We start from the raw sequence: 27,101 nt of genomic DNA, 5'->3' as shown, positions 1-27,101 counted from the left end.
AGACACAACATTGTTATGTATGAATTTTTAGATTTTCAGTCGAAGATTTATTCGATTTTACTTTACTGTCTCTAGTGTTAGAAAATCAAAAGTGTCAAACGCAAATGGTATGAAAATATGTTGTTTGTCAAAACACGTTTTCTCATGTTTGATTATTTTACTTGAAGCGACTTTGAGGGTTGTCTGTCTTATGATAAAACACCTGATCCTTATTCCCACAGGTGGATAAACTCTAGTTAAGTCCACACATGCATATTTTCTTCCTACCCAATCGTACATCAGAATATTTGTTGACCTAAGTGTCGATCTCCAATCACGCGGGTCAGTAAAGAAATTCACAAACATCTTTTTCTTTACATATAGTCTAGCGTGTCGAAATATTTCAAATATGACCTCCCTAATAAAGTCATGTTGGTATTTGAATTCTGAAAGCTCCTTGCAATGAACCTCATGTTTCTCAAATGTATCCAAACACATCTTGTAACAAATAGAGAAAACTTCATCAATAAGAAATAAGATAATCATAAGATGATATATAAGGATAATAAGATACTTTAATGGTGACACGTGTTGGCATAACCCATCAATAGGAATAACAATGAGAAATTCATAACCATGTGTTGCTTGCAAACAATCAAGAATTACTTTTTATCTTATGGCCATATCAAACTTTGTGTCTATATTCTGAACATTTTTACTAAAAAAGACACTCACTAAAACATGTGCTTTAAGAGGGTGTTAAGGTCAAAATTTGGAATCGCAACACTAAAATTATCCAAAACTTTGCCGAGATTATAGTCCATACCATATATCTCATTGTCTCTCGATATATGATATTGTAACATTCAAGATTGAACCTAGAAGTCCCAAAAGTGTATGAGATAGCCTCCGCCGTCGAGTACAAACTCAAGCTCCTAATCCTAATCGGTAAAAAAGTTACAACTCATTGAAAGTACTAGAAAAAAGGACTTTCACCAACCACGAAGAACCGTCCTTCACAACTTTTTATCAAATCAAATATCTACTTCTTTCATATGATTATATTGACACATTCTTTGGGTAAAAACAATTTGGTTATACTCATGCAGGATCAAAATAGAAGAAACTCACTCTCAAAATCCCTTAATTTTGTCTGAAGATGCATTAATTCAATACCCTTGACATCTCTCTTCATGGACAATCCCTCGATAATGCTTTATCTTAACTAACAACTCTTCCCATCAATGACATCTTCAACATTGACATACAAATATCTAAAAAGAATAATTCCCTGTAAAATTAACTAGCATCACTTGATCCTAATATTATGAATAATCAATTCTAGACTTAATTTTAAATTCATCTCCCACACACTTTTGTCACCTCCTCTAAATCCTCTATCTTTTTCTTACTAATGTAATTATATTACTTTATTTAAATTATCAAATTATTTATCACATATTATATTATTATTTTTAATTAAAAATCTGAATGAAAAACCAAAAATAATAAAATTTAAAATGGGCACACCAATCTCTTATCATTTTGAAAGATTCAAAAACAATAATTAAACTAAAAAGATATTATAAAATAAAGCTTGCATGAAGAAAAAAAATCACCATAGGGACTTTGTTGTAGAGAGTCAATGAAGGGAATAGAGATGAACAAATTATAAAATAATAATTTGCAGAGAACCAAAATAAACAAACTCCAATCTAACAACCAAACAACTCTCTCTTCATGTGAACCTTTGACAATCCTATAACCAAATTGGTTTTGTTTCTTAATCAAGAGTCACTCTCAAGAAGTGGCTGCTTTTCAAAACCACTTTCAAACACAATCAAATTCTGTTTCCTCCTTCAAAATCTCTAAACAATCATTTCAATCTTTGCACGCCACATGTTTGTGATTATTACAGTTTAAAAGCTTCACTTCAGTAGCTGCTGATTGAAGTTAAGATTAGTAATGGAGTTAACTCCAAGAGGAAGAAATCAAGGTCATGTTGTGACTTTTGACAGAGATGCAGATTCATTTGTGGAGGAAGATAAAGAGCTTCAATCTAAATGGGCTGCTATAGAGAAACTACCAACTTTCAAAAGGATTAAAACTTCTTTTGTTGATGAAATCACTCAGGAGGAAAGTGGTAGTAGATGGCAAAGAAGTAGTAGTAAAAGGGTTGTTGATGTTACTAAACTTGGAGCTGTTGATAAGCGGTTGTTTATTGATAAGCTCATCAAGCATATTGAGAATGATAATCTCAACTTGTTGCAGAAACTTAGAGAAAGGATGGAAAGGTAATTTGTTTACACTCGACTAGATCATGCTGCAAAATAAGTTGTTTTTGTTTTACTAACAAATTAGGGTTGACATTTTGTTTGAGTGGAGTATTCACAAATGATTATGATATTTTTGGCATCCAATTCTGGAATTGAGTAGATTTTGTACTATAGATTGATTGACTTATTCGAGCTTATTTACTCACATAAACACTTACGAGACTGTTTGAGAGAGCTTATGAAAATAGCTTCTGACATGTGCACCAGCTGTTTTTAGCTTATTTCCATAATAAATTCTTCGGAATAACTTGTAACTGTTGTTATAGAAATAGCTTATACATAAGCACTTATATGATAAGCACTTTTGTTACATTTATGGCACTCAGTTAAAAGAAGGAAGGGGGTTATCTTTTCAGTATATATTAGTGGATTATTTTGAAGAATTGGCTGATAGATTGGTTTGTTTTCAGAGTGAATGTGAAGTTACCTAGTGTGGAGGTAAGGTACAAGAACCTGAATGTAGAAGCAGAATGTGAGGTTGTTCAAGGGAAGCCACTTCCTACTCTATGGAATTCTTTTTCTAGCTTATTTTCAGTAAGTATGCTTCCTTCCATCTCTCTTTCTATTTATATGCACCACAACCTACATTTGTCACTGCCTCATCTTATTTGTACATGCAAACAGAACTAACTTGTGATTCAAACAGGATTTAGTGAAGACTATATCATGCAGTTCTCAAGAAACCAAATTGGGCATTCTGAAAGATGTCAGTGGCATCATAAAGCCGGCAAGGCAAGTGAATATTTTACAAGGATGCACTCATATTCACATTAATTTGGTATTCACAATCACAAATAGAAAAGGATCCATAAGACACTCCGGCATGGATATGGTTATTTGACAGAAAAAACAAAATGATGAAGCTTAAAATAAAAAAACGGACCGGATTTCTAAACGTTAACTCATCAAATATGGCTTTTAATGCAGGCTTACTCTTCTTCTGGGTCCACCTAGCTGTGGGAAAACTACCTTACTAATGGCATTGGCTGGAAAACTAGATCAATCTCTCGAGGTCAGTTTTTAAACACAGTAATATAGAATAAAGTTAATGTGCAAAGTCATTGAGTTTAAATGATTTTTTTAGCATAACTTCAAAACAATAAAGATTCTACGTATTAATCGCTGTGGTATCCTACCTCTTTACTTAACTTTAGGTTTCTGGAGAAATCTGTTACAATGGTCACAGACTAGATGAATTTGTTCCTCAAAAAACATCAGCTTACATAAGCCAGTATGACCTTCACATTCCTGAGATGACAGTCAGGGAAACTATTGACTTCTCGGCACGTTGTCAGGGGGTTGGAAGCAGAGCTGGTAATCTTTCTTGCTTATTCAATCCTAGATTATCCATATAAGTTGTAACTAATACAATACCAGTAGGCATTCATATGTATCCTTTGAATTGCAGATATAATGACTGAAATCACTAGGAAAGAAAAAGAACAAGGAATCTTCCCTGACCCGGATATTGATACTTATATGAAGGTAATTGTAGTATGGAGAATTTATATGTCATAATTAGAAAGAAAAAAGTTGACAGAAATTAACACAGACTTTTGCAGGCTATTTCTGTTGAAGGACAAAGCGAAAATCTTCAAACGGAATATGTTTTAAAGGTACATCTGCTTAAAGCAGGGTTGAGTTAGAGCACAAAGTTATTGAATCTCTCACTTTAGATGTTTTCTATTCTTTTTAACACGTGGATTCAACTTTTGATGTTGTAGATACTTGGATTGGATATCTGTGCTGACACTCTGGTTGGAGATGCACTAGATAGAGGCATTTCAGGTGGACAGAAGAAAAGGCTAACTACAGGTATCTTGAAAATTAAGTAATGTTTTCTTGTCATTTTGTTACTATTGAGAGTCCCGCGCTGGATGAGATATAGCTTGAAAATGGGTTTACAAGTGAGAGACATCTATCACCTTACAAGTCGTATTTATAGAGCTGAGTTAGCCCAACTCAAATATGAAGACAGTATTAGAGCTGATACAAGATCTGTTGGGCTTCCTGCTATCGGCCTCTTAGGTCACGCTCCAAATGCTCAGTTTTGGGCGTGAGGGTGTATGTTGAGAGTCCCATAATGCATGACATGTGACCTGATAATGTGTGAGCAACCATCACCTTAAAAGCAATTTTGTAGGATTGAGTTAGTTCCAATCAAAATTTTAAGAGTCGCGGAGAGGAAAATTCAAGACTCAATAATCTCCTTAGAACTTGTGAATACTTGAAGTACTTACAAGTTACTTCTCTTGGCTGAATATACATGAGAAGCGTTGCCTCTTTACTAGAGCAGTGAAAATTAAGGCTAATGATACTTGTGGTTGGACTGCAAACATACTAAATATTCTTCATAGATATTTTCTTAATATATATACTCAATTTTTTTCCAAATCATACTGCAGGAGAGATGATTGTAGGTCCCATAAAAGCACTTTTTATGGATGAAATATCAACTGGGTTAGACAGCTCCACTACTTTTCAAATAGTTACATGTCTCCAGCAATTGGTGCACATCAATGATGCAACAGCAGTGCTTTCACTCCTCCAACCAGCACCAGAAACCTTTGAGTTATTTGATGATCTTATATTGATGGCAGAGGGAAAGATAGTATACCATGGCCCCTGCAGTCAAGCACTCCAGTTCTTTAAGGATTGCGGTTTCTGGTGCCCTGAAAGAAAAGGAGTGGCAGACTTTCTTCAAGAGGTAGAAATGGAAACTGTGTCCCTTACCATTGCGCCAAAGTTCAAGTGATTTTACTCATAGTTTCACGAGTTACAAATTTCATGCATGTGCAGGTAACCTCTAAGAAGGATCAAAGGCAATACTGGTACCGCACAGATATTCCTTACAGTTATGTTTCAGTGGATGAGTTCTCTCAGATTTTCAAAACAAGTTACTGGGGAAGAATGTTAGATGATGAGCTCTCGCAACCATATGATAAATCTCAATCCCATGAAAGTTCTTTATCATATAGCAAGTACTCCTTAGGAAAATGGGATTTGTTTAAAGCTTGTATGAAGAGGGAGATTCTTCTCATGAAACGAAACTCATTTATCTATATATTCAAAACTGTGCAGGTTACTATCAAATTCAAGTTCAGTTCAACTCAGCTAAGTCGTACTTGAACATTTAAAATCTAACATGTTTATTTTTTCGCATGTTTTGCAGCTTACAATCACTGCAATCATAACAATGACGGTCTTTTTGCGCACACAACTTGACGTGGACTTGTTAGGATCAAACTATTTATTAGGTTCATTGTACTATACACTTGTACGCCTAATGACAAATGGAGTTGCCGAGTTGATAATGACTATTACTAGACTCCCCGTTGTTTATAAGCAGAAAGCATTCTATCTCTATCCAGCTTGGGCTTACTGTCTTCCAGCTGCCATACTAAAGATTCCATTTTCAGTCCTTGATTCTCTTGTTTGGACATCAATAACATATTATGTTATAGGCTACAGCCCAGAAATAACAAGGCATGTAAATATAGTCAAACTTTTTCTCATTTCTTTTGCAAGTTTTTTCTTACATATTTTTTGTTGGACCAGGTTCCTCCGCCAGTTCCTTTTGCTTATCGCTCTGCACATGTCATCAACCTCTATGTGCCGTTCCCTTGCCGCAGTGTTTAAAACTGATGTTGCAGCTACAACTGTTGGTTCTTTGGTCTTAGTACTTATGTTCTTGTTTGGAGGCTTTATTCTTCCTCGACGTAAGACGCTTTATATAGTCTTAGTTATAACATGTAGTAGTACTAAATTACTAATGACCAAGTTACTCATCATGTAGTTTATTCTCTGCAGCGTCGTTACCAAAGTGGTTGAGGTGGGGGTTTTGGGTTTCTCCCATGTCATATGGGGAAATAGGAATAACACTCAATGAATTTCTTGCTCCTCGCTGGCAAAAGGTACCTTCTAAGATGATTTATTTGGTTTCATGATAGGGCACAATATACATTTATATGGGTTTAATTCCTAGACATTATCAGGATAACGATTTTTTATGCTGTCAATGAATCATAATTGGATGATCATTACAAACGTTTGACGTTTATTCTAAATACTACTGAAGTCACACATATAACTGGTTATAATTTGTTTACAGTGTAAAACGTTTTACACAGACGGTGTATCAAAATTAATCTCCAGTTATATATCTATATTCTTATTGTTATTTTCATTATTATTATTATTCAGATTCAAGAGGGAAACATCACCGTTGGAAGGGAGGTTCTCAAGAGTCGTGGTTTAGACTTTGATAGCAACTTCTTCTGGATATCAATTGGAGCATTACTTGGTTTCGCAGTAGTATTTGATATACTATTTATAGTAGCATTAACTTACTTAAAAGGTGAGTCCTATCCATGATATTGCAAGGAAAAATATCGAGCAATTGTTTTTATTTTGCTCAATCCACTGATTTGATGGGAAATGCATTCAGAGCCAAAGCAATCTCGAGCTTTAGTTTCGAAAAAGAGGCTGCCTCAACTAAAAAGAGGAGAAAAAAACAATGAAGTGGAATTAAAAAATAAGTCAGTAGCAGTTGATATTACCCACACATCCAAGGAAGCTCAAAGCACAGGTAGAAAAATGATACTTTATGGTAACTTATATCACAGGAATTCTTTCTTTCAAACAGATCGTAACGACTTATGGTATCTTTTGCATGGTTGGTTATGCAGGGAAAATGGTCTTGCCCTTTTTGCCACTGTCAATAGCATTTAAGGATGTTCAGTATTTTGTTGACACACCTCCGGTAAAATTCATAATCACGTTCTTGTTGTTATTATGATTATGTAGATTGTTGACAAGGTTGTCAATTAAGAAATTTACTCTTCTGAGCAGGAGATGAAAAAACACGGTTCAAATGAGAAAAATCTACAATTGCTCTGCGATATCACGGGAGCGTTTAGGCCAGGAATCCTTACTGCATTGATGGGAGTCAGTGGAGCAGGGAAGACAACACTCATGGATGTCCTTTCAGGAAGAAAAACTGGAGGTATCATTGAAGGAGATATAAGAATTGGAGGGTACCCTAAAGTGCAAAAGACATTTGCAAGAGTTTCAGGTTACTGTGAGCAGAACGACATACATTCTCCATATATAACAGTAGAAGAATCTGTTCGATATTCAGCTTGGTTGCGGTTGCCAAGCGAGATTGATTCAGCTACAAAAGGGGTATGGGATTTATACCGTGGTTTGTCTGTCATTTTCATATAAAAGATGCGTTTTGTAACTTTCTGTGTGTATCTATTCTGCAGAAATTTGTTGAAGAAGTTCTTGAAACAATTGAACTTGATGATATAAAGGATAATTTAGTTGGTATCGCTGGTCAAAGTGGCTTATCTACTGAGCAACGTAAAAGACTAACAATAGCAGTAGAGCTTGTATCCAATCCTTCAATAATTTTTATGGATGAACCTACATCAGGTTTGGATGCCCGAGCTGCTGCTGTAGTTATGCGTGCAGTGAAGAATGTTGTTGCCACCGGTAGGACCACAGTTTGCACCATACATCAGCCAAGCATCGATATATTTGAGACTTTTGATGAGGTAGTCAAAAGTACTTTCTGTTGTATATTTGTGTACGGATGACATATGGATCAACAAATAAAAAATATTTATTTTTCATGCAGTTGATTCTAATGAAATCTGGAGGCAAGATCATATATAATGGAATGCTAGGCCATCATTCAAATAGACTGATCGAATATTTTCAGGTATGCTCAGACCTGAAGCGAAGTATTTAGTGTTTTAGATTCTGGACAGATCCATGTGATCATCTTATTTGCTAAAGTTCTTTTCTTGCAATGTACATTGACAAAAAACTGTGCCTTAGTCTTCACTCCTTGGCCTGAATTGTTCAAATTTATATCTAATTGACTTGACTGTCCATCAGAGTATACCGGGAGTTCCAAAGATCAAGGACAATTATAATCCTGCAACCTGGATGTTGGAAGCTACTTCTGCATCTGTAGAAGATGAACTTAAAATAGATTTTGCAAATATATATAAAGAGTCGCACCTTCACCGGTGAGCATCGAGTTGGCTATCATTCATTTTCATAGAAAAAATACAGACAAAAATCTTCTCTTTCTTTCGTATTTTATATGTACTAACTGTTTCAGCTGTAATGATAGTGACCAGTGATCAAACATTTGAAAGAGCACTTATCTCATGTTTTGAGTTACTATTTTTATTTCTAGGGATACCCTTGAATTGGTGAGACAGATAAGTGAACCAGAACCAGGTTCTAAAGACTTGCATTTTTCAACTCGCTTCCCACAAAATAACTTGGGGCAGTTTATGGCATGCCTATGGAAGCAACACTTGTCCTATTGGAGAAGTCCCGAGTACAATTTAATACGATTTGTGTTCATGATTGTTGCAGCAATAATATTTGGGGCGGTATTTTGGCAGAAAGGGAAGGAAATGTGAGTTTGCGTTCTTATACTTACATATAATTTGCCCAGAACCCAAACTCATTAATTTAAATCAGAAGAAAACATTTGTCATTCATGTTTCTTAGTGGTGTCATGGTTCTAGAGTAGCTTTTAAATCAAGTACTGACATGTGTTTTTTTTTATGGTTAAAGAAACACTCAGCAGGATTTGTTCAATGTGTTTGGATCAATGTATATTGCTGTAATATTCTTGGGAATAAATTACTGTTCAACAATTTTACCGTACGTGGCAACTGAGCGCTCCGTCCTATATCGAGAAAAATTTGCAGGAATGTATTCTTCCATGGCTTATTCATTTGCACAGGTATGATGCTGCTCAAAGCAAATTCAAGTGGTATTTATTTTATAATAAAACCAGTAATGTTATAATCTATGTTTTTTTTTATGTAGGTGGCTATTGAAATACCATATATCTTAGTGCAAGCAATTTTATATGTGGCTATCACATATCCAATGATAGGTTTCCATTGGTCAGTTCAGAAGCTCTTTTGGTACTTCTATACCACATTCTGCACATTTCTATACTTTGTGTATCTTGGAATGCTGGTAATGTCATTAAGCTTAAATCTGGATTTAGCTTCAGTACTGTCAACTGCAGTCTACACCATATTCAATCTCTTTTCTGGATTCCTCATGCCAGGACCTGTAAGTCTCTCCTTGATCTCCACAAATTTCTTTTCCTAATTTAGTTTTTATAGCATAATATATAGGACAATAAGTTGTGGCTTGATTTTGTTTGGATTGAACAGAATCATAGCTGCATCCTAAATAATATTTGTGTGTGGTTCTAATATGACAAGGATTTTGTTAAATTTGTAAATAATTAAGTTTGGCTAACCAAGGTTTGAATTTCGGGTTGGAGAGGTGTATATATACAGTTAAGTAACTATGATTATTATGTGCAGAAAATTCCTAAATGGTGGGTTTGGTGCTACTGGATTTGCCCTACAGCTTGGTCCTTGAATGGCCTATTAACTTCACAGTATGGAGACATGGACAAGGAAATACTCATATTTGGAGACAAAAAATCAGTTGGTTCCTTTCTAAAGGATTACTATGGGTTCAGGCATGACAGATTAAGTGTTGTGGCTGTGGTGCTCATTGCTTACCCAATTATCTATGCATCCCTCTTTGCATATTGTATAGGGAAAATAAACTACCAAAAGAGATAGAAACAAGATATTACAGATTGCTTCTTCTGCAGTTTGGTTGCTACAATTTTCATGTATAGAAATATAGGAATACAAGGCTACATCATTGAGAAAACCTCTCTTGCAATTGTTTATACATAATATACATTTTTTTTTTGTTTTTTTGTTTTTGTAGTAAATGATGTAGATTGGGTTATTCTATCATGTATTTTTGGGTTTTGATTTGAAATTGTTCATTGTTTTAATTGTTATTTTGGAATTTGATTTATAAATGAATCATTTTATTGTAGTTTGGAATAGGAAAAGTTCAGATTTGTTTAGCTTTATTGGATCTACAACATTGAGAGACACTTTGATGATTATATGATATGCAATTAACACATTAATGATAGTTTGATATACAAGGTTCGACATTAAGATTTGTCAAAACTCTAAACTGGTTGATCTTCTTCAACATGATTTTGGAAATTTAATAGTTCTAGAAACCATGACACAAACATGATTATACATGTACAATATGACATGAACACAGGAATATGATAGATTTTAAATATTATATGACCCAACATGAAGATAGACATATAAATAAATACTTACATGCTTTACTCAATAGCCAATACACTTCAGATTTTATAAGTAAATATGAATAATTGAACACTTAATAAACTTTTATACTTGTATCTACTTATCATACCTATCTGTACTAGCATAAAAATGAAAAAAAATGTAAAATACAACTAAGATGGCTTTTATTTTGAAGTGTTTCTGCTTCCTTGGCTATAATACCATCATCTAGATATTTTACAATTATGTAAATTACCAAATGGAGGCCAACCAATAAATTTAACCTTCCAAATAGCTTCCTTCGGACAAGATGAGATGGGGTTAATGTAAACATGAGCTCAAATTTGACACAGGACACTAGTAAAGCCAGCAGTTATCAGCTCATGAACTTGATACACTAAAAACGCAGATGTTTAAATTTCTTCTCTGTAAGTAAAATGGATGACAAAAATTAAATTCAACTTTACAACAAACAAGTAGAAGTTAGGCAGGAAATGCAGCCATTCATCATGAAAAATGAAGCTGGAGTGCAACTCAGCAACTAATCACTCCATCCACGTCAAAACGAAATTAAACAGCTGCTCAAGACAGAGGAGATGAAGAATACATATGTATTAGCGGTCTGGACTAATAACCACAAATCAACTAAAGATTTCATCTTCGGGCTGGCTCGCTATCTTATCATCACTAGATATCATCATCTGCTTTTCCTGCTCCAAATAATATATCTTGTCATTCATACCCTCCTTTCTATATGCCTCGATCATGATTGAGTAAGTTGTGTCATCCGGTTGAGATTGGTTATCTTTCATACGCGTGAAAACCCTCTCCATTTCCATCAAATCTTCCGCCTTCGCACATGCAGATAAGACGGCGTTATAAAAGTCAGTGTTCACGGGTATCTCAAGCTTCGCAGCCAAGTGAACATTACTAATCACTTTATGGAATAGCCCTGCATTTGCAAAACCATTGATAAGGCAGCAAAATGTCTTGGTATCTGCTCTCATACCTTCAGAACGCATCTGATTAAATGTATACTCCATGTTTTTATCATCCCCTGCAACTGCAAACGCCTCAATCACATTGTTGTACGTAGAGGTGGTCCATGGAAATTGCAACTTTCGCATATACTCCATAACTGATGACATTTTGTCATACATTCTTTTCTTTCCATAGGAACCAATCAAGATGTTAAAAGTGCGTGTTTCTGGTTCTATCCCGAAATTACGGAACTTTTCATACCATTTCTCCATCATATCAATCTGACCCATATTGCCAAAGACACTAATGATCGTATTCATGGTCCAAACATCAGGCTTGCAATCAGTGCTCTGCAGCATACTCGACAGAACTTTCTCCATCTGATCGAACATCCCTGCCTTGCCATAACCATTCAAAACAATGTTCTGCGTAACAGTATTAGCCATGATGCCTCTTTGAGCCATTTCTTCATACAACAACTCAACCAATTCAAATTTGAAAGCATCCACACAGACTTTTATCAACGTACTGTAAGTGAAAACATCAGGCTGACAAAGAGGATGGCTCTTCATCTCATTAAGAATCAAAAAGGCCTCATCAATCATGTTGCTCCTGCAATACGCAGCGAGCAACGCCGTGTATAGTTCGGGAGTAGGGCTGCAACCCTCTTCAATCATTGTAGTAAAAAGCTGACGGGCACGGTGGGGTTGACCTGATCTTCCAAGTAGCACAATGAGTTTCATGTAAGTCCCTTCTTTCGGCTGGTAAAAAGATTGTTCTCTGAGCATGTCAAATACCTGCTCAAATGAACAAGTAATTTAACAAAGTAGAATCAAACCAATCATCCAAACAATACTACTAATTATTAGAAGTCTTATTAGATACAAAATGACTTATTTGAGTTTATCTATTGACATAAACATTTGCGATAAGCTTATGACAATGTCCATAAGCTTATGAAAACAACATATGTTATGAAAACAGTTTCACCTTATTTCATCTTTAACAGTAGAAATAGCTTATACGGATAAGTGATTATGCTATAACTTATAAGCTCTAATTAAGCTGTTTATCCAAACATGACCCACAGTCAAACATACAAAATTACTGAAATTTGACAGCAAAACCGAGTCTATGTACCTGAAGGGCTTGAAGCCACTGTTTCTTGTCCATGCGTTCAGATAAAGCTTCAGTAACAGTGTTAACCCACGCCTTAGCATTGTTCTTTCTGTCGAATTTTTTCTTGAGATTCTTAATTGGGCTCCTCCTCGTTCTCCCTTCAGATTGGGAAAACCCAGGAAACTCGCCTTGTTTCCAGTGTTTCTTTTTGACAACCGGGGAGGAATTGGAAGCGGTTTTTGAGGGTGGAGGTGAAATTGCGCAGCGGGTAATACGAAAGGTTGAAACTTTAGGTCTTGTGTGGGTTTTGATGCATTTGGGTTGGGGAATTGGAGAGGGAACTATGGAAGAAGAGAAGGTGAGAGAGACGGAAGCCATATCCATAGCTTAGAGTGTAGAATTTGATTACTGAGACAGCATTGAAGAATTGGGATTTGAAATCAATTCATCAATGGTAGCAAAACTTTTGAAGATGGGATTGGGAAGAATCAATGAATGAACTCAAAGTGATGATGATTTTTTTACATTTTCATACATAGGGTTAATTTTGTGGATTTAAATATTTTTTCTCTTTACAAAAAATTCTTAGAAGAAGTCACAATAATCATCATAAATTCTCTATTTAAAAAAAATATATATGTTTTTGGATATTCCTAAAATAAATAGTTTGTTAGTTGAAATGGGTAAGCAAAATTTAAAAGTGGGGGAAATAATAATTTAAAAAATAATTTTTTTCTATTAAGAAATCTCTGTTATGAAATTAATTAATAAAAAACAATAGAGTAGGATGGTAGAGTTGAAGGAAAGAAAAAAAAATACTCCCAATATTCTAAAATAAATATTATATTTGTAAAAAATATTTTTCCGAAAATAAATATTAATTTTAGTTTTTAATACAATTTTTATTTTTATTTTCATTTTATATTCTTTAATTGAAATTCATAATTTATTATTTCTTTTCTATTACAATAAAGATTATTATTAAATATAAATATAAGTTAAGTTTACATAGAGTAAATGTGATAATATTGTTCTAAAATAAGTCGGTCAATTGACAATTTTACACATATTAAAAAAAATGAATAAACGAAAGAGAAAATGATGTTTTTATTAAAATACTCATTATCAAATATTAGAGGTGGTGAAAATAATAATGATTAAAGGTAGAATTGAAAAAAAATAATAATTACATTGTAAATTAAAATGGATTAGTCATTTTAAAAAAAAAAATTATTACAAATGAATCACTTCGTGTGGGAGGAAGGAAATAAAATTTAAAAAATATAGAAATTATATAAAAAATAGACGCACGTTCATATCTATTATCTATTATAATATATTAAATCTAAAACAACAGAGTATATCATAACATGTCGTAGGCCATGTAACTTTACTTTTGTCAGATCAATTAAAATCCTAAGTGTCACTTAGGGGTGGACAAGAAAAAACCACCCGAGAATAACCAACCGAGCCGGTTGCAGGATTCTATTTCGGGGCGGGTTAATTTGGTTTGACGGGTTGGACGGGTGTTGCAAACGGGTTCAGAGGGGTGTGTGTGGTCGGGTTCGGTTTTGTTTTTTTGGCCCAATAAAATCTGAGCCCGACCGATTGTATATTAATTATCTAACTTATGCCCAGCCCAATTTTATGACACCCAGTAGAATTTTGGCCCAACAAAATCAGAGTTCTCCTCCAAAGCTTTAGCGCCCCTTTGAACCCTAAAGCTTTAGCGCCGTCCACCCCTCTGAACCCTAAAGCTTTAGCGCCGTCACCTTGCTTCATCTCCAAAAGTAAAACAAAATCGCTATTTATGTCTCTCCTCCGCCGTCATCACCGTCCTTTCCTCCTTCATCATCACTAAGCAGAGAATCATTTGTATCCTTATCCCTCTTAATCACGTTCTTTTGTGTTCGTATTTGCTTTCTAAACACTAAGTCTTTCTTTGTTCTTGATTTCAGATTTTGTATTTTCAGGTTTTGTAATTTCAAGAGTTCTTTGAGTTAATGGAAGGTTAGATCGTTGTTTATGTTTTTAGAGCTTTAATCTTTTATATACTGTTTTAATAACTCCATTTGTTTTATCTTTATCGAGATATGGAAGAGGCTGTAGAAATGCAAGGAGCTGGAGAAATACAAGGAGCTGGAAATTCGCATAATAACAGTAAGTTTAGTTTATTTTATGTATGTTTTGTATGCCTATGTCGATATATCATGTTGAATATTTTGTTTGCTACCTTATTAAAAGTTTAAGGTAATAGGTCCTTTAAGTCATTATTGTTATCATAAGTGAAAATGCATACAACAATAAACAAAATATAACTAAGTTTACTTAATTAAACAATAAATTTCACCACATAAAAGTATCATTAGAGAAAGGAAATGTAACAAACTTTGAAACTAAGCCTATAAACACTTAACGAGTTGATGATGTTGGTTGTGTGTTGATTATAATCTTCATTAATTTTCAGTAATGGAGAATGTTACTCAAAACCAACCTTCTTCATTAACATCTGGTGTTAGTGCAACTGATGTTGCTGCCAATGAAATTCATGTTGTTGGACTTCCTCCACTTGGAAAGAAGAGAAAACAAAATGCTAATGGTCCTAGGAAATCCTCTCCTGCTTGGGACCATTTTATTAAATTGCCTAATGAAATTGAAGCAGTAGCTGCTTGCAAACACTGTCATAAGAAATATTTGTGTGATCCAAAAACCCATGGGACATCTAACATGCTTGCTCATACAAAATTATGTACCAAGATGCCACAAAATGATCCTACTCAAACTACCCTCTCCTTTGCCGGTGGAGAGGGTGGTGGATTGGTTGCCGCAAGCCAACGATTTAATTTGGCAGCTTGTAGGAAGGCTATTGCTCTCTTTGTGATCCTAGATGAACATGCTTTTAGGGTAGTTGAAGGGGAAGGCTTTAAGTTGTTATGCAAACAATTACAACCCCAATTAACTATTCCATTAAGGAGAACTGTGGCGAGGGATTGTTTTCAACTTTTTGTTGATGAAAAAGCAAGATTGAAAGGTTATTTCAAATCTGATTGCAATAGGGTAGCCTTAACCACTGATTGTTGGACATCCATTCGGAATCTTAGTTATATGACCCTAACTGCACACTTCATTAACAATGATTGGAAGTATGAAAATAGGATTCTAAGTTTTTGTTTAGTTCTTAATCATAAGGGTGAGACAATTGGTAGAAAAGTTGAAGAGATTTTAAGGGAATGGGGAATAAGGAATGTGTCCACAATCACTGTGGACAACGCAACATCTAATGATGTAGTTGTTGCTTATTTGAAGAAGAGGATTGATAATATGGGTGGTTTAATGAGTGATGGATCTTTCTTTCATCTTCGTTGTTGTGCACACATTTTAAATCTGGTGGTTCGTGATGGTTTAAAACAGAATGATTTATCCATTTCAGCCATTAGAAATGTTGTTAGATTTGTTAGGTCATCACCCCAAAGATCTGCAAAGTTCAAAGAATGTATTGAGTTTGCTAGAATTAATTGCAAGAAACGTCTCTGTCTAGATGTTCCGACAAGGTGGAACTCATGTTATTTGATGCTAGATGCTGCTGAAAAGTATCAAGCAACATTTGAGAAAATGGAAGGTGAAGATTTTAGCTATTTGGAATTTTTTGGATTAGTTGGCCCCCCTACTCTTAATGATTGGGAGAATGTTAGGTGTCTAGTAAGTTTTTTCAAAATTTTCTATGATGCTACTATGGAATTTTCTTCGTCAAAACAAGTATCCCTTCATAAGTCATTCCACCAACTAGCTTCAATACATTGTGAGCTTAAAAGATCATCCATGAACTTGAACACAATTTTAGCCTCAATGGGATATTAAATGAAGAAGAAGTATGGCAAATATTGGGGGGAAATTGAAAACATCAACAAGTTTATTTATTTTGGTGTGATTCTTGACCCTAGATACAAGTTAGGATATGTAGAGTGGTGTTTTAATGATATGTATAATGGCGAGTCGGTGCCTTTTACTAATATGATTAATGTGATAAAAAAGGAGTTGTTTAAACTATTCAATTGGTACAAGGGTATACATGAAAAGCAACATGGACCCTCTACTAGTCCTAATGAGGGTGGTTCATTTGGTGATGGTGTTCCTAATGTTGAAGTTCCATATCATTTTGCAAGGGTTGAAGCTTTTAAAGAGCACCTTAAACAAAAAGATTTAATAGATAAAAAAATTGATCTTGAGAGGTATCTAGATGATAATTGTGCCGATGATTTTAACTTTGACATCCTTATGTGGTGGAAACAAAACTCTTGTAGATACCCTATTTTATCAAAAATGGTGAAGGATGTTTTAGCTAGTCCAGTATCCACTGTCGCTTCTGAAAGCACGTTTAGTACCGGGGGCAGAGTTCTAGACACATATAGAAGTTCACTAACCCCTGAAATGACAGAGGCTTTGATTTGTGCACAAGACTGGTTGAAACCTACACTTAGTCAATTCAAGGACTTGAATATAAATGAAGAATTTGAGTTATCCGCCACTATTGTTTCAGGTATGTAAATATTTGAGTATGAGTATTTAGTGTATTAATGTATTGGCTTTGGTTTTGATTTAATTATTTGGTTTCTGTTTAATTTTATGCAGAATTTGGTGGTCCCTCTACTAGTGGATCAACATCTGGTGATGGATCTGATGCTGTTGGAAACGGAAATGAACCAGTTGCTGGTTCATCTCAATCACATACTTGATGATGGTTGTGATTTTTGTATTTTTCATTTGATTTACTTATATCTATGTTTTTTACATGTATTAATATATTTTTGTGTTTCGTTTCAGTTTGTTTTTTGGAGTCATTTGTGAAAATGACCTTATTTTGGGCTACTGATTATTATGGATAATCAGCTTATCTATCAGCTAATATCCTCAACAATTATTTTTTTTGTGATAATATATCAACCAATATCCTCACATGAAGGTATTAGTTGTTTCCCAAAAGGAATCTATGTGTTGGATAACTATCTTTATAGGTTTTGTTTGAATGAACTTGTTTACTGGAAGTATATGTTGTTAATTATACATACTTGATGTTTTCCTTTAGTGTGAGGGATAATGGTTATCCTCGAGTTGCCATTATCAGAGATAGGGAAAAGGATCGAAGTGATCCAGATTATGATCGTAGCTATGGAAGGTGAGTTTTATCTATGTACCGTAACAACTTTCTGAAAACGAGTATCATAATTACAAGTGCAACATTTTTTTTCATTTGATTGTGCTGCACTGTCTTGTGTTTGTATAAGTGAAAATAAAAAGAAAAGCTATCTTTTCATGTGAGAGATAGAAGAGGAAGAGCCAAGAATGAAGTTTATTTTATCTTGATTGCATTTAAATGGAACTCTTGATTATATAATTTATAAAACTTACTATGGAATGTTTAGAGACATCTTCTGTTTCTTTTTTTTTGTGGTTATCTTGTAGTCGATGCATTTGTACTGATTTAAACTTTAAAAGCTGGTTGGGATTGACTTATTTGAATTTATCTATTGACACAGATACTTATGAGACTGTTTAGGAGAGCTCTATGATGTAGCTTGACACTTTTGATTGAATGTGTGTCTGGTGTCAGACACGACAGACACATGTTACATCAATCAATTCATTTTCTTTAATTATTATCAGTGTAGATGTGTTAGTATCGTGTCTTGTGTGCGTGTTTGTGTCGGTGCATTATAGGGATAGCTTATGGAAACAACTTATGAGACACCCACAAGTTCTCATGATTGCTTTGAAAACAACTTATAACTTGTACGCAAGTGATTGAAGGTGTGTTTGGTGTCAGATACGACGGTGACACATGTTGCATTCAATCAATTCATTTTCTTAAATTGTTATCGGTGTAGTTGTGTTAGTGTCGTGTCTTGTGTGCGTGTTTGTGTCAGTGCATTATAGGGATAGATTATGGGAACAACTTATGACACACCCATAAGCTTTCACGATTGCTTATGAAAGCAACTTATAACTTGTATGGGAACTGTTTGACTTTATTTTATCCTTTGTTATAGAAATAGTTTATACATCAACATTTATATGATAGGCACCTATGTCATAAGCACTTATTTAAGTTGTTGATTCCAAATAGGGTCTAAATATATTAGTTGGCTTACTAATTAGATTGAATTTAATTATTGGTTCAGGTATGCTAGGAGTCTCTCAGCCTCCGCAGTTAATTTGGTGCCCTTTAATTTGCCAAAAGCTCAACCTTCATTTGCTCAGTATGACATTACTTTTAATCAGTTGGGTCAAATGGCACAAACTCAGGCTTCACTTGGATATGGACCTCCTTCAACCCCGATAATGAGCCCTTTTTGTACCCCAGGATTGAACCCAACATCTGGAGATGGTGCTTACCTACAGTGGCCAAGTCCTACAATGATGTATGCACATTCATATGACCAATTTAGACATGTTGTTTACCAGGTAAACCACATTTATTTCACTTAATGTTTTTACCATGTTGAGTTTGCTGAGTGATTTCTGTATTATTAGCTGCAAATACCATGACATGCTTGCAATAAATCTAATAATTTCTTAAATTACCTGTGTGTTTTGGGTTGACCATTTTGATTGAAACAGTAGTCATACTCAATACTTATAATTTACCTTATAATTTATCGCTTACATTCAAAATCATAGCCCAATATAACATTTGAAATAACAAGTGAGTCTTTAAAATCACTATCAGAGCAGTGTGTCTATTGTGTTGGTTGGGTGTTGGTTGGTCTTTGCATTTGACATTCACAAATGTCAAAAACAATGTAAGAACCTATAAACCAAGCCGAGAAAGTGTAGAGAACCTGAACTTGAACATGCCAGAAAATGCCTCCACCGTCGCCAGAGACAGTTTTTATGCTACTTTTGATCTTTGCAGTTATAGAAATGCAAAGTAGAATAGAGTTGTCTCTTCCATGTCTTTGTTTTTGGTGAATCACTAGGAAGAGAGGTAGGGCAACATGAATTTAAATTGGAAAAGGACAAAACAGCCTTTCTAAAGGGCAATTGTGCTGCTATTTGACTGTGATTTGCTGCCGCCGCTGCTTCAAAATGTAGAAAATTAGGATTTATCATCCCACCATAGCGCCAATATTCACAACAAGCGCTCTATCTAAGGCGTGTACTCCCTAAAAAGGGCACCCGATGATCCCCTAGTGACCTTTGCTTTATTAATAAAAAAACAAACAATTGAAATATTTATTTAACTATCTTCTAATCACAAATATTAGTGATTTTTTGATATGATCTGGTGGTTATCTGTAAGGGGAAGCATATGCATTTAATAAAGAATCGGCTTGTATTGTTATTTTCCCTTTCTATCAACACTTTCTTTTTGAACAAAGTTGAATAACTTGTCCAATTAAAGGAATCACTTTATGGATGATTAATTTTTCTGTGTATGAATTTGCCTCCCGGGCATGGAATAGTTTTTTCACTTCCTTTTTAAATTCTCTGATTTTAGATGTTCTATAATGCAACTGCTAAGATACCTTTATTTTTCTTTGCAGGCTCCATTTGGTCAACCTTTGAGCTTTGATTATGCACAGAACTATTAGATGATATGTAGGGAGGAAGGTTTGTATTTGGATTCAGAAGTTATGTTGTTAGCCTTATAGGAGATCTCATATTAGGTTCATTTTTCAGTACTCCTTTATATAGACCCTTGTTTGTTTTCTGTTATTGTAGTATGTATGACTTTGATTTTCAGTTTTGATGGTTACAGTACTTCTTATGTTACAGTTTATAAAATAGTGAACTCTAGTGGATTTATGCATTTGTTATAACATATTTGATAATGTTTCTGTTGTGGATTTAAAATATATATTTGTCTAATATTGGGGGCACAGATAAGTAATTTGTTTAATGCATACATGCAAGATAGTGATGTAATTGCATCTATATTATATATTTGTTGATCTGCATCCTCCTCTGGAAAGATAACAACACTAACAAGACTAGCCAGGGTTATTAAAAAAATGGCAGATTAGTTAATTTGATCAGTTTGGAGGATTGAACTTTAATTATGAGTTCTTGATCATGGGCAAAGTTTGTATAACCTTTTTTTTACTCAAGCAACATGCTGATTATGGTATAAAGGGTTGCAACACAGCCAAGTATGTTCAGTTGGCAAGGTGTCATTTCATATCTCATAAATATCAATACAAACAACAAGAAGCAAACAGATAATAATCCTCAACCTCCAATTTGAGGGGGAGTATTAGAGTTAGTTAATTAGCTGAATTTCAAATGTATTTTAATTAGTTACTTGATCAATAAGTTAGCCAAGTCCACAGGTTTGTTTAGCCAAATCCACATGTTTGTTACAAGTTGTAGGACCCGTGATCTTCAGCTTTCTTCTTCTTCTCAAGTCATCACCAATTTGTGATGGTGATGTAGTTAACTTTTCTTAAATATGTTGAGAATATTTTGGCTTATAATGAACTTGTAATATAATATATCAGGTTATTACTTGAATGATAATGTAATTGTAATATAAGGCTAATACTTTATCACTTAGATGATGATGAAAATGTAATATAATGAAAATAGTTTATGGTTTATTAATTCTTTTAATTATATAGAATGAAGTTTAATGAGTATTCATGTGATTAGTGTTATAGGAATGATAGAATTCATGTTAGAATTTTATTGGTCCAAACCGATTCAACCCAACCGAATGAACCGTATAAACCGATAATCCATCAACCGATAAAATCGAACTTAGTTTTGGATGAAACTGGATTTAACTTTTTCAACCGTGGATTAGCTCGGGTTAGCTATTTCGGGCCCGAACCCACCCATAACCGACCGCCGTCCACCCCTAGTGTCACTCTTAAAATTAAATTTGTCAACAAATTTGCACAATTGCTCTTCATTACTTCAACTTCTATTTTAAAAAACATATGTTACAATAATTTTATTATTATTTATCCTCATAAAATTTATTCATAATTAAATACAACAATCATCCCTTAAATTCTTAATTGAATTTAATTTATATACACTGACAGTGGAAAGATTTTTTACACGGTGAGTTAATCACAACCATTGATTTATTTAACATGTTTGACTTTTATTTTAACCACTTAAGAAGTAATACAAACGGATGATTGTGATGCATTGACCGTGTAAAACTTTTTACACTGACAGCGCATAACAATTAATCTCTTCTTAATTTAATATTAATAATTTTTCATTATCTTTTCATTATATCATTCAAGATTATCATATTTATCTCTACCTAATTCATATATTTTCTTTCTTCTTTTTCTTTTATAGTCTAATATTTTTAAAAATTGATAATACTATTTTGTTAAATCAAAAGAACTAATACAAATATAAATCGATGACACCATTCAAAAATAAAATAAAATATATGATGACAAAAAAAAATTATAATAAAAATATTTAAAATTCTTACAAAACTTACTAATGACAATAATAAATGTTTTAAGATATACATTATAAAAAATAGTAATTAATCAAAATTTAAGGGAAAATAGAAAATATTTTCAATTATAATGATTTATCTAATGACAAATACAAAATACTCTACTTACACCTTTTCAATTATATATTTTATCTATAATAATTATAATAACAAAAGTATCTTAAATTAAAAAATATATTAATCCGATAACTAATTTATTTTAATACGAGATAAAATTAATTGAAAGATGGTAAAATAATTTTTGAATTATTTTGTAAAAAATAATCAAATATAAGACTATCATAAAATTTAATAATGCCGTCTTAATTTTGACACTATCAATATTACTAATAAACTAAATATAGGTAAAAAAGAGTTATATCTGATTACATATACTTATCCCTAATAATAAATATAAAATTAAACTTTTCATTATAATATGATAACAGTAGACTTAAATTTATAAAACTTTGTATGTGTACTTTCATTTTTATTAACACATATTGTGAATTAAATAAAACTTTAAAAGTATGTTACATTTCTCGTATATAATTATATAATTTAAAACTATTATTTCTCACTCTTTATTTAGTTTCATACCACAAATTTATATTATTAATTATTATTTATTATTATGAAATTTAAGAATTAGGTTTTTTTATAATATCATCTCAATAATTATGATATATATTTCAAGTTATTGGATTGTGCATTATTTTTTTAAACCCTTATGTATACATCCTTAAAAAATTTCTAATACATGATCTCAATAGCATTACATAAATTCACATAAAAAAATTTAATATAATTTTTTTTACACAAGAAAAAATCAAATGTATTTGAAACTATGTGATTAAAAAATGTAAGGAATTTATTTTTAAAAAATTTAACATATTTATGTTTACTTTACTTGATTTATGACTGAATGTGTGGATTTTTTTTAATTAACCAATTTTAAAAAAATCAAATAATCAACATTTTAATTTTTTTACTAAACACACTACTTTTTAAATAAAAAAATTATCACATAGAGGATGTGTCACTGTTTGTGGCGCATGCACTCTAATTTGATCTTAGACTTCATTGCTTGAACACATGTTTTAATATCATGCCAATGGTGCATGCATTATGAGCATGCATAATCCCTCATAACTCCTATGTTGCATTTTTTTATAAATAGAAGCCAAAAGGGATTCCATATACTCATAATGCTTGCATGCATGCGCCATTGTCATTGTCATGACACTAAAGCATGTGCCACAGATAATGACGCATAAGACCAAATTAAAAAGCATTCGTCACAGATAGTGGTGAATCCTCTATGTGACAAAAAAAATGTTTGAAAAGTGATTAGTTTGATAATTTTTTTGAAATGTTGGTTATTTCAGTAGTTTTCTTTTTAAAAAAGTTAGTTATTTAAAAAAAATCTTGAATGTGTTATTTGAAATAAAATATTATAATATAAGTTGACTAACCATATTTATCAACTACCTATCTTCCAACTTATGGGGGAGATTACATGATAGTGACTGCTCAAGTTAGTTATGGTTGTTATATACTTGTCTATCTATACTTCCTTATGTTGTCACTTGCTTGTCTATATAAGCACATTGTATGGAACTTTTAAAATCCAATAAAGTGAATTTACTTTGTGTGTATTAGAAGAAAAAAAGAATACAATATATTTTTTTTTGTAAAACTAACTCGTTAAAATTCTTACAAAGAAAATCATATGGGACAAAATTATTGTGAAGGAAAAAATTAAAAATTAAATTTATTTTTTCTCTCAGACAGACAATAATATCTGAAATTACAAAGATTAATTTATTGGTGAAAATTATGATTTGAGATGATTTTGTAAACATATACATGCACAGATCTACCTAGGGATGACAATTTGACCCATCCCCATAAGACACCCACAAAAAACGGGTAGGGTAAAAATCCGTAAAATGGGTACAGGCATGGACACGGGGAATTATCCATTAAAATACGCGGGTATGGGTATGAGTACGGATACCTTAGTACCCGCCCCACCTCATACCCACACTATATATATTTTATATTTATTATTATAAACACATATATGTTTATCAATTTTATTGAATACATATGTATTAAACTTGTATGCATTTCAAAGAAGTGTTTGTTTATTTGTTAACTAAACAATAACATCTTTGAATTATTTTTAATATTGTCAAAATTTTAAAATAACATGATAAATTATAATTGATCGATAATATTTTATCACAAATGCGGGTAAACGGGTACGGGTATGGGTACTTAGCTACTCATAGAATACGAGCACAAGTACAAATATTGGTGCCCACGTGGGTATGGGTATGGGCTCGGATACGTGGATTTTTTCAAACTGCGGGTGGCGTACCTCGAAAAATACGATCATTCACGAAGCGCATCGGATGTTCACGGAAAAATGCGTTTGAACAGAGTCGCCACCGGATTTTATTTATTCCAATGAAGTAAAACAAAAATATCGATAAAATCTTTGAAAAGAACATGGATGTCGCAACCATATTCAGGTTCGGGAGTCAATTACGCAAGGGGAACATATTAACACTTTTCACGTCCGTTGTACTCAATGGGAACTTCTTAGTTAGATTTGTGATTTGAATGTTAGCTTATGTCATTTGTTTTCTTTGAATTATTAAAAGTGTAAAGAGAAAAGAAAGGGGACGCAAAAAGGTTTTTTATTAATGTGCCTGACAAAATTATGGGTCTTGCTCCTACATATCTATGGGTGCAATGGAGAACTCAAGGCTACGTAGTTATGGGTAGAAAATGTTTGTTTGTTAGTCGATTTTAGCGAAATCCATTTTATATCAATCGACGGAAAACATTGTTTTATCCAAAACAGGTGAGGAGCAGACATTTGCACCATATTGAATGGATTTATGAATCAACATTCACGGGAAAACGCCACTTATCTCAACTCACACAATTGTGGATGAAGCATTGCTTTGCACCATCTCAAGATGAAATATCTTTCGTTTTGAAAAAGGTTTTTAAGATTAATCGCACGGCGGTGAGAAAAGAGTTTGATTGGTTGGATGTGTTTTAGGTGAATGACAAATGTTTGATGAGAACAAGACATAAGCCTCAGGATCAAACATTTGGGATTCCACCGGAATGCTAGATTTCAACGGTCCTTTTTCATTCAAGATATTTAAGAAAATTATTTAATGGACAATGAACGCTTGATAAGAACAACACGTGTGTCTCGAAATCAATTGTTCAAGGGTTACGTCGGAATGCTAGATCCCAACAGTCCTTTTTTAGTCCAAGTTTATTAAGTGTTTTAAGAGCGAAAGAAAAAAACGAACGACTAACTTAAAACGTGTACCTCAGGGCTGATCATTCGAGGGTTCTACCGAGGTGCTAGATTCCAACAGTTTTCTTCTTTCGTGTTTGCTTAGAAAAAAGTTTTAATGTTGTGTTTGATTTTAAGAAAAAACACTCGATGAGTGTGAATTACACTTCGGTTATGCATGATTGGAATTTTATTTTATGAATGATCATGATATGTAAATGCTGACACGATGCATATTAGGAGTTTATAAAGGTTGTTTATGGAGGCTTTGATTCCTCAACATCAATAACTCGGCCAAGTATGTGTGATAGATGTTGTCAGGGGAGAATCAACCAAGCTTGACAATTGTAACCAAATAAGAGGTCATTCCAGAGGATTGATAGGTTGAGCTCCATGGAGATTCCTGTTGTGGTGATCTAGGAGTGCTTTTACAACCTTGAGACTTTCGAGAGACAAATGATCTCCTTCTAATCCTCACATATGTCAAAGCAAATTTGTGTTTTTTCAATATATTTTAAAAATTCTTTTTAAATTCAAAATTTCATTATTAACAAACAAATGACATTTTGCATAAAAAAGAAAAACAGAGAAAGACATGAATGCCAATAATTGATAAACAATTTGTATTTATTCAAGGATGGTAGCACGCAAATGGAATAACTCCATGGAATGTTACAATTTTGAAAACATAAATTGGAAAGGGTCTACATTGAATCACAATAACCACTACAATCCCTAATAACCATGACTCCACAACACCTTGCTTCCGAAAGGAGCAGTTAGATTGATATTTTGCCTTTTGTCCCTAATTTTTGCCTGGACCACCCTTTCGGGGTTTCAGTCCATCGGGATACCCATTTTTACCTAAGTCGCCTTTTCAGATTTTCAACTTAGCGAGCTATTTTTTTTATTTATCCCTAACTTTTGGCTGGACCTCCCTTTCGGGTTTTTAGTACCGGGATACCCATTTTTGCCTAAGTCGCATTTTCAGGTTTTCAACTTAGTGGGGTTTTGTCAGGCATAGTATTTTTTGACTGCATCATAGTTTACGGGGTGTGAGAGCTCTTTATCATCCATAGTTTTAAGAATCAGGGCACCTCCGGAGAAAGCTTTCTTTACAACATATGGGCCTTCGTAAGTAGGAGTCCACTTCCTACGTGAATCCTTGGGTATAAGCATAATCTTTTTGGCACGAGATCTCCTTCTCTGAATTCCCAAAGATGGACTTTCTTGTCAAACGCCCTCTTGAGGCGCTTCTAGTACAAATGTCCATGGAACAGAGAGGTCATACGTTTCTCTTCAATGAGGTTCAACTGGTCAAATCTGTTTCGGATCCATTCAACTTCTTCTAGCTTGATCTCCATCAAGATTCTCATTGAAGGTATCTCTAATTTGGTTGGGATAACTGATTCCATCCTATACACCAAGCAGAATGGGGTTTCCCTTGTTGAAGTGTAGACTGAGGTCCGGTATCCATGAAGTGAGAAAGGTAGCGCTTCATGTCAATCCTTGTAGGTTTTCACCATTTTCTGCAAGATCTTCTTGATATTTTTATTAGCGGCTTCAACAGTGTCATTAATCTCCGGACAATATGGGGAAGAGTTATGGTGCTCAATCTTGAAGCTCTCACATAACTCTTTTATCATCTTGTTGTTCATATTCGCCCTATTGTCTGTGATAATCCGGCATGGAACTTCATAGCGGAAGATAAT

The 27,101-nt window shown here is 33.6% G+C and overlaps 3 protein-coding genes across 4 annotated transcripts; 2 read left to right on the top strand and 1 right to left on the bottom strand.

Moving 5' to 3' along the window:
* The first annotated feature begins 1,610 nt into the window (after positions 1–1,610).
* On the top strand, positions 1,611–10,223 carry LOC127138783 (pleiotropic drug resistance protein 3). 2 transcript variants are annotated; one of them, XM_051065308.1, is made up of 24 exons: positions 1,612–2,273; positions 2,726–2,849; positions 2,962–3,047; positions 3,243–3,327; positions 3,470–3,629; positions 3,724–3,800; positions 3,878–3,931; positions 4,040–4,130; positions 4,721–5,022; positions 5,115–5,396; positions 5,488–5,801; positions 5,874–6,034; positions 6,126–6,229; positions 6,519–6,672; positions 6,763–6,903; positions 7,004–7,077; positions 7,167–7,499; positions 7,583–7,873; positions 7,957–8,040; positions 8,220–8,353; positions 8,527–8,754; positions 8,916–9,087; positions 9,174–9,428; positions 9,689–10,223. In XM_051065308.1, the coding sequence occupies exons 1-24, from the start codon at positions 1,945–1,947 to the stop codon at positions 9,953–9,955; spliced, it is 4,302 nt and encodes a 1,433-aa protein (XP_050921265.1). In that variant the 5' UTR covers positions 1,612–1,944; the 3' UTR covers positions 9,956–10,223. The 2 variants fall into 2 exon arrangements, with proteins under 2 accessions (XP_050921264.1, XP_050921265.1); XM_051065307.1 differs by having other exon boundaries at positions 1,611–2,273; positions 5,488–6,034.
* Positions 10,224–10,891: 668 nt separating this feature from the next.
* LOC127138784 (pentatricopeptide repeat-containing protein At3g06430, chloroplastic) lies at positions 10,892–13,178 on the bottom strand. The gene is made up of 2 exons (XM_051065309.1): positions 12,620–13,178; positions 10,892–12,276 (listed from the first exon to the last, which is right to left on the bottom strand). The coding sequence occupies exons 1-2, from the start codon at positions 12,980–12,982 to the stop codon at positions 11,140–11,142; spliced, it is 1,500 nt and encodes a 499-aa protein (XP_050921266.1). The 5' UTR covers positions 12,983–13,178; the 3' UTR covers positions 10,892–11,139.
* A 1,889-nt stretch (positions 13,179–15,067) lies between these two features.
* On the top strand, positions 15,068–16,456 carry LOC127135917 (zinc finger BED domain-containing protein RICESLEEPER 2-like). The gene has a single exon (XM_051062541.1). The coding sequence runs from the start codon at positions 15,068–15,070 to the stop codon at positions 16,454–16,456; it is 1,389 nt and encodes a 462-aa protein (XP_050918498.1).
* Positions 16,457–27,101: the final 10,645 nt, after the last annotated feature.

Source organism: Lathyrus oleraceus, chromosome 4 (genome assembly GCF_024323335.1).
Source record: "Lathyrus oleraceus cultivar Zhongwan6 chromosome 4, CAAS_Psat_ZW6_1.0, whole genome shotgun sequence".
Classification (NCBI taxonomy): domain Eukaryota; kingdom Viridiplantae; phylum Streptophyta; class Magnoliopsida; order Fabales; family Fabaceae; genus Lathyrus; species Lathyrus oleraceus.
This window is presented reverse-complemented; position numbering and strand designations above follow the sequence as displayed.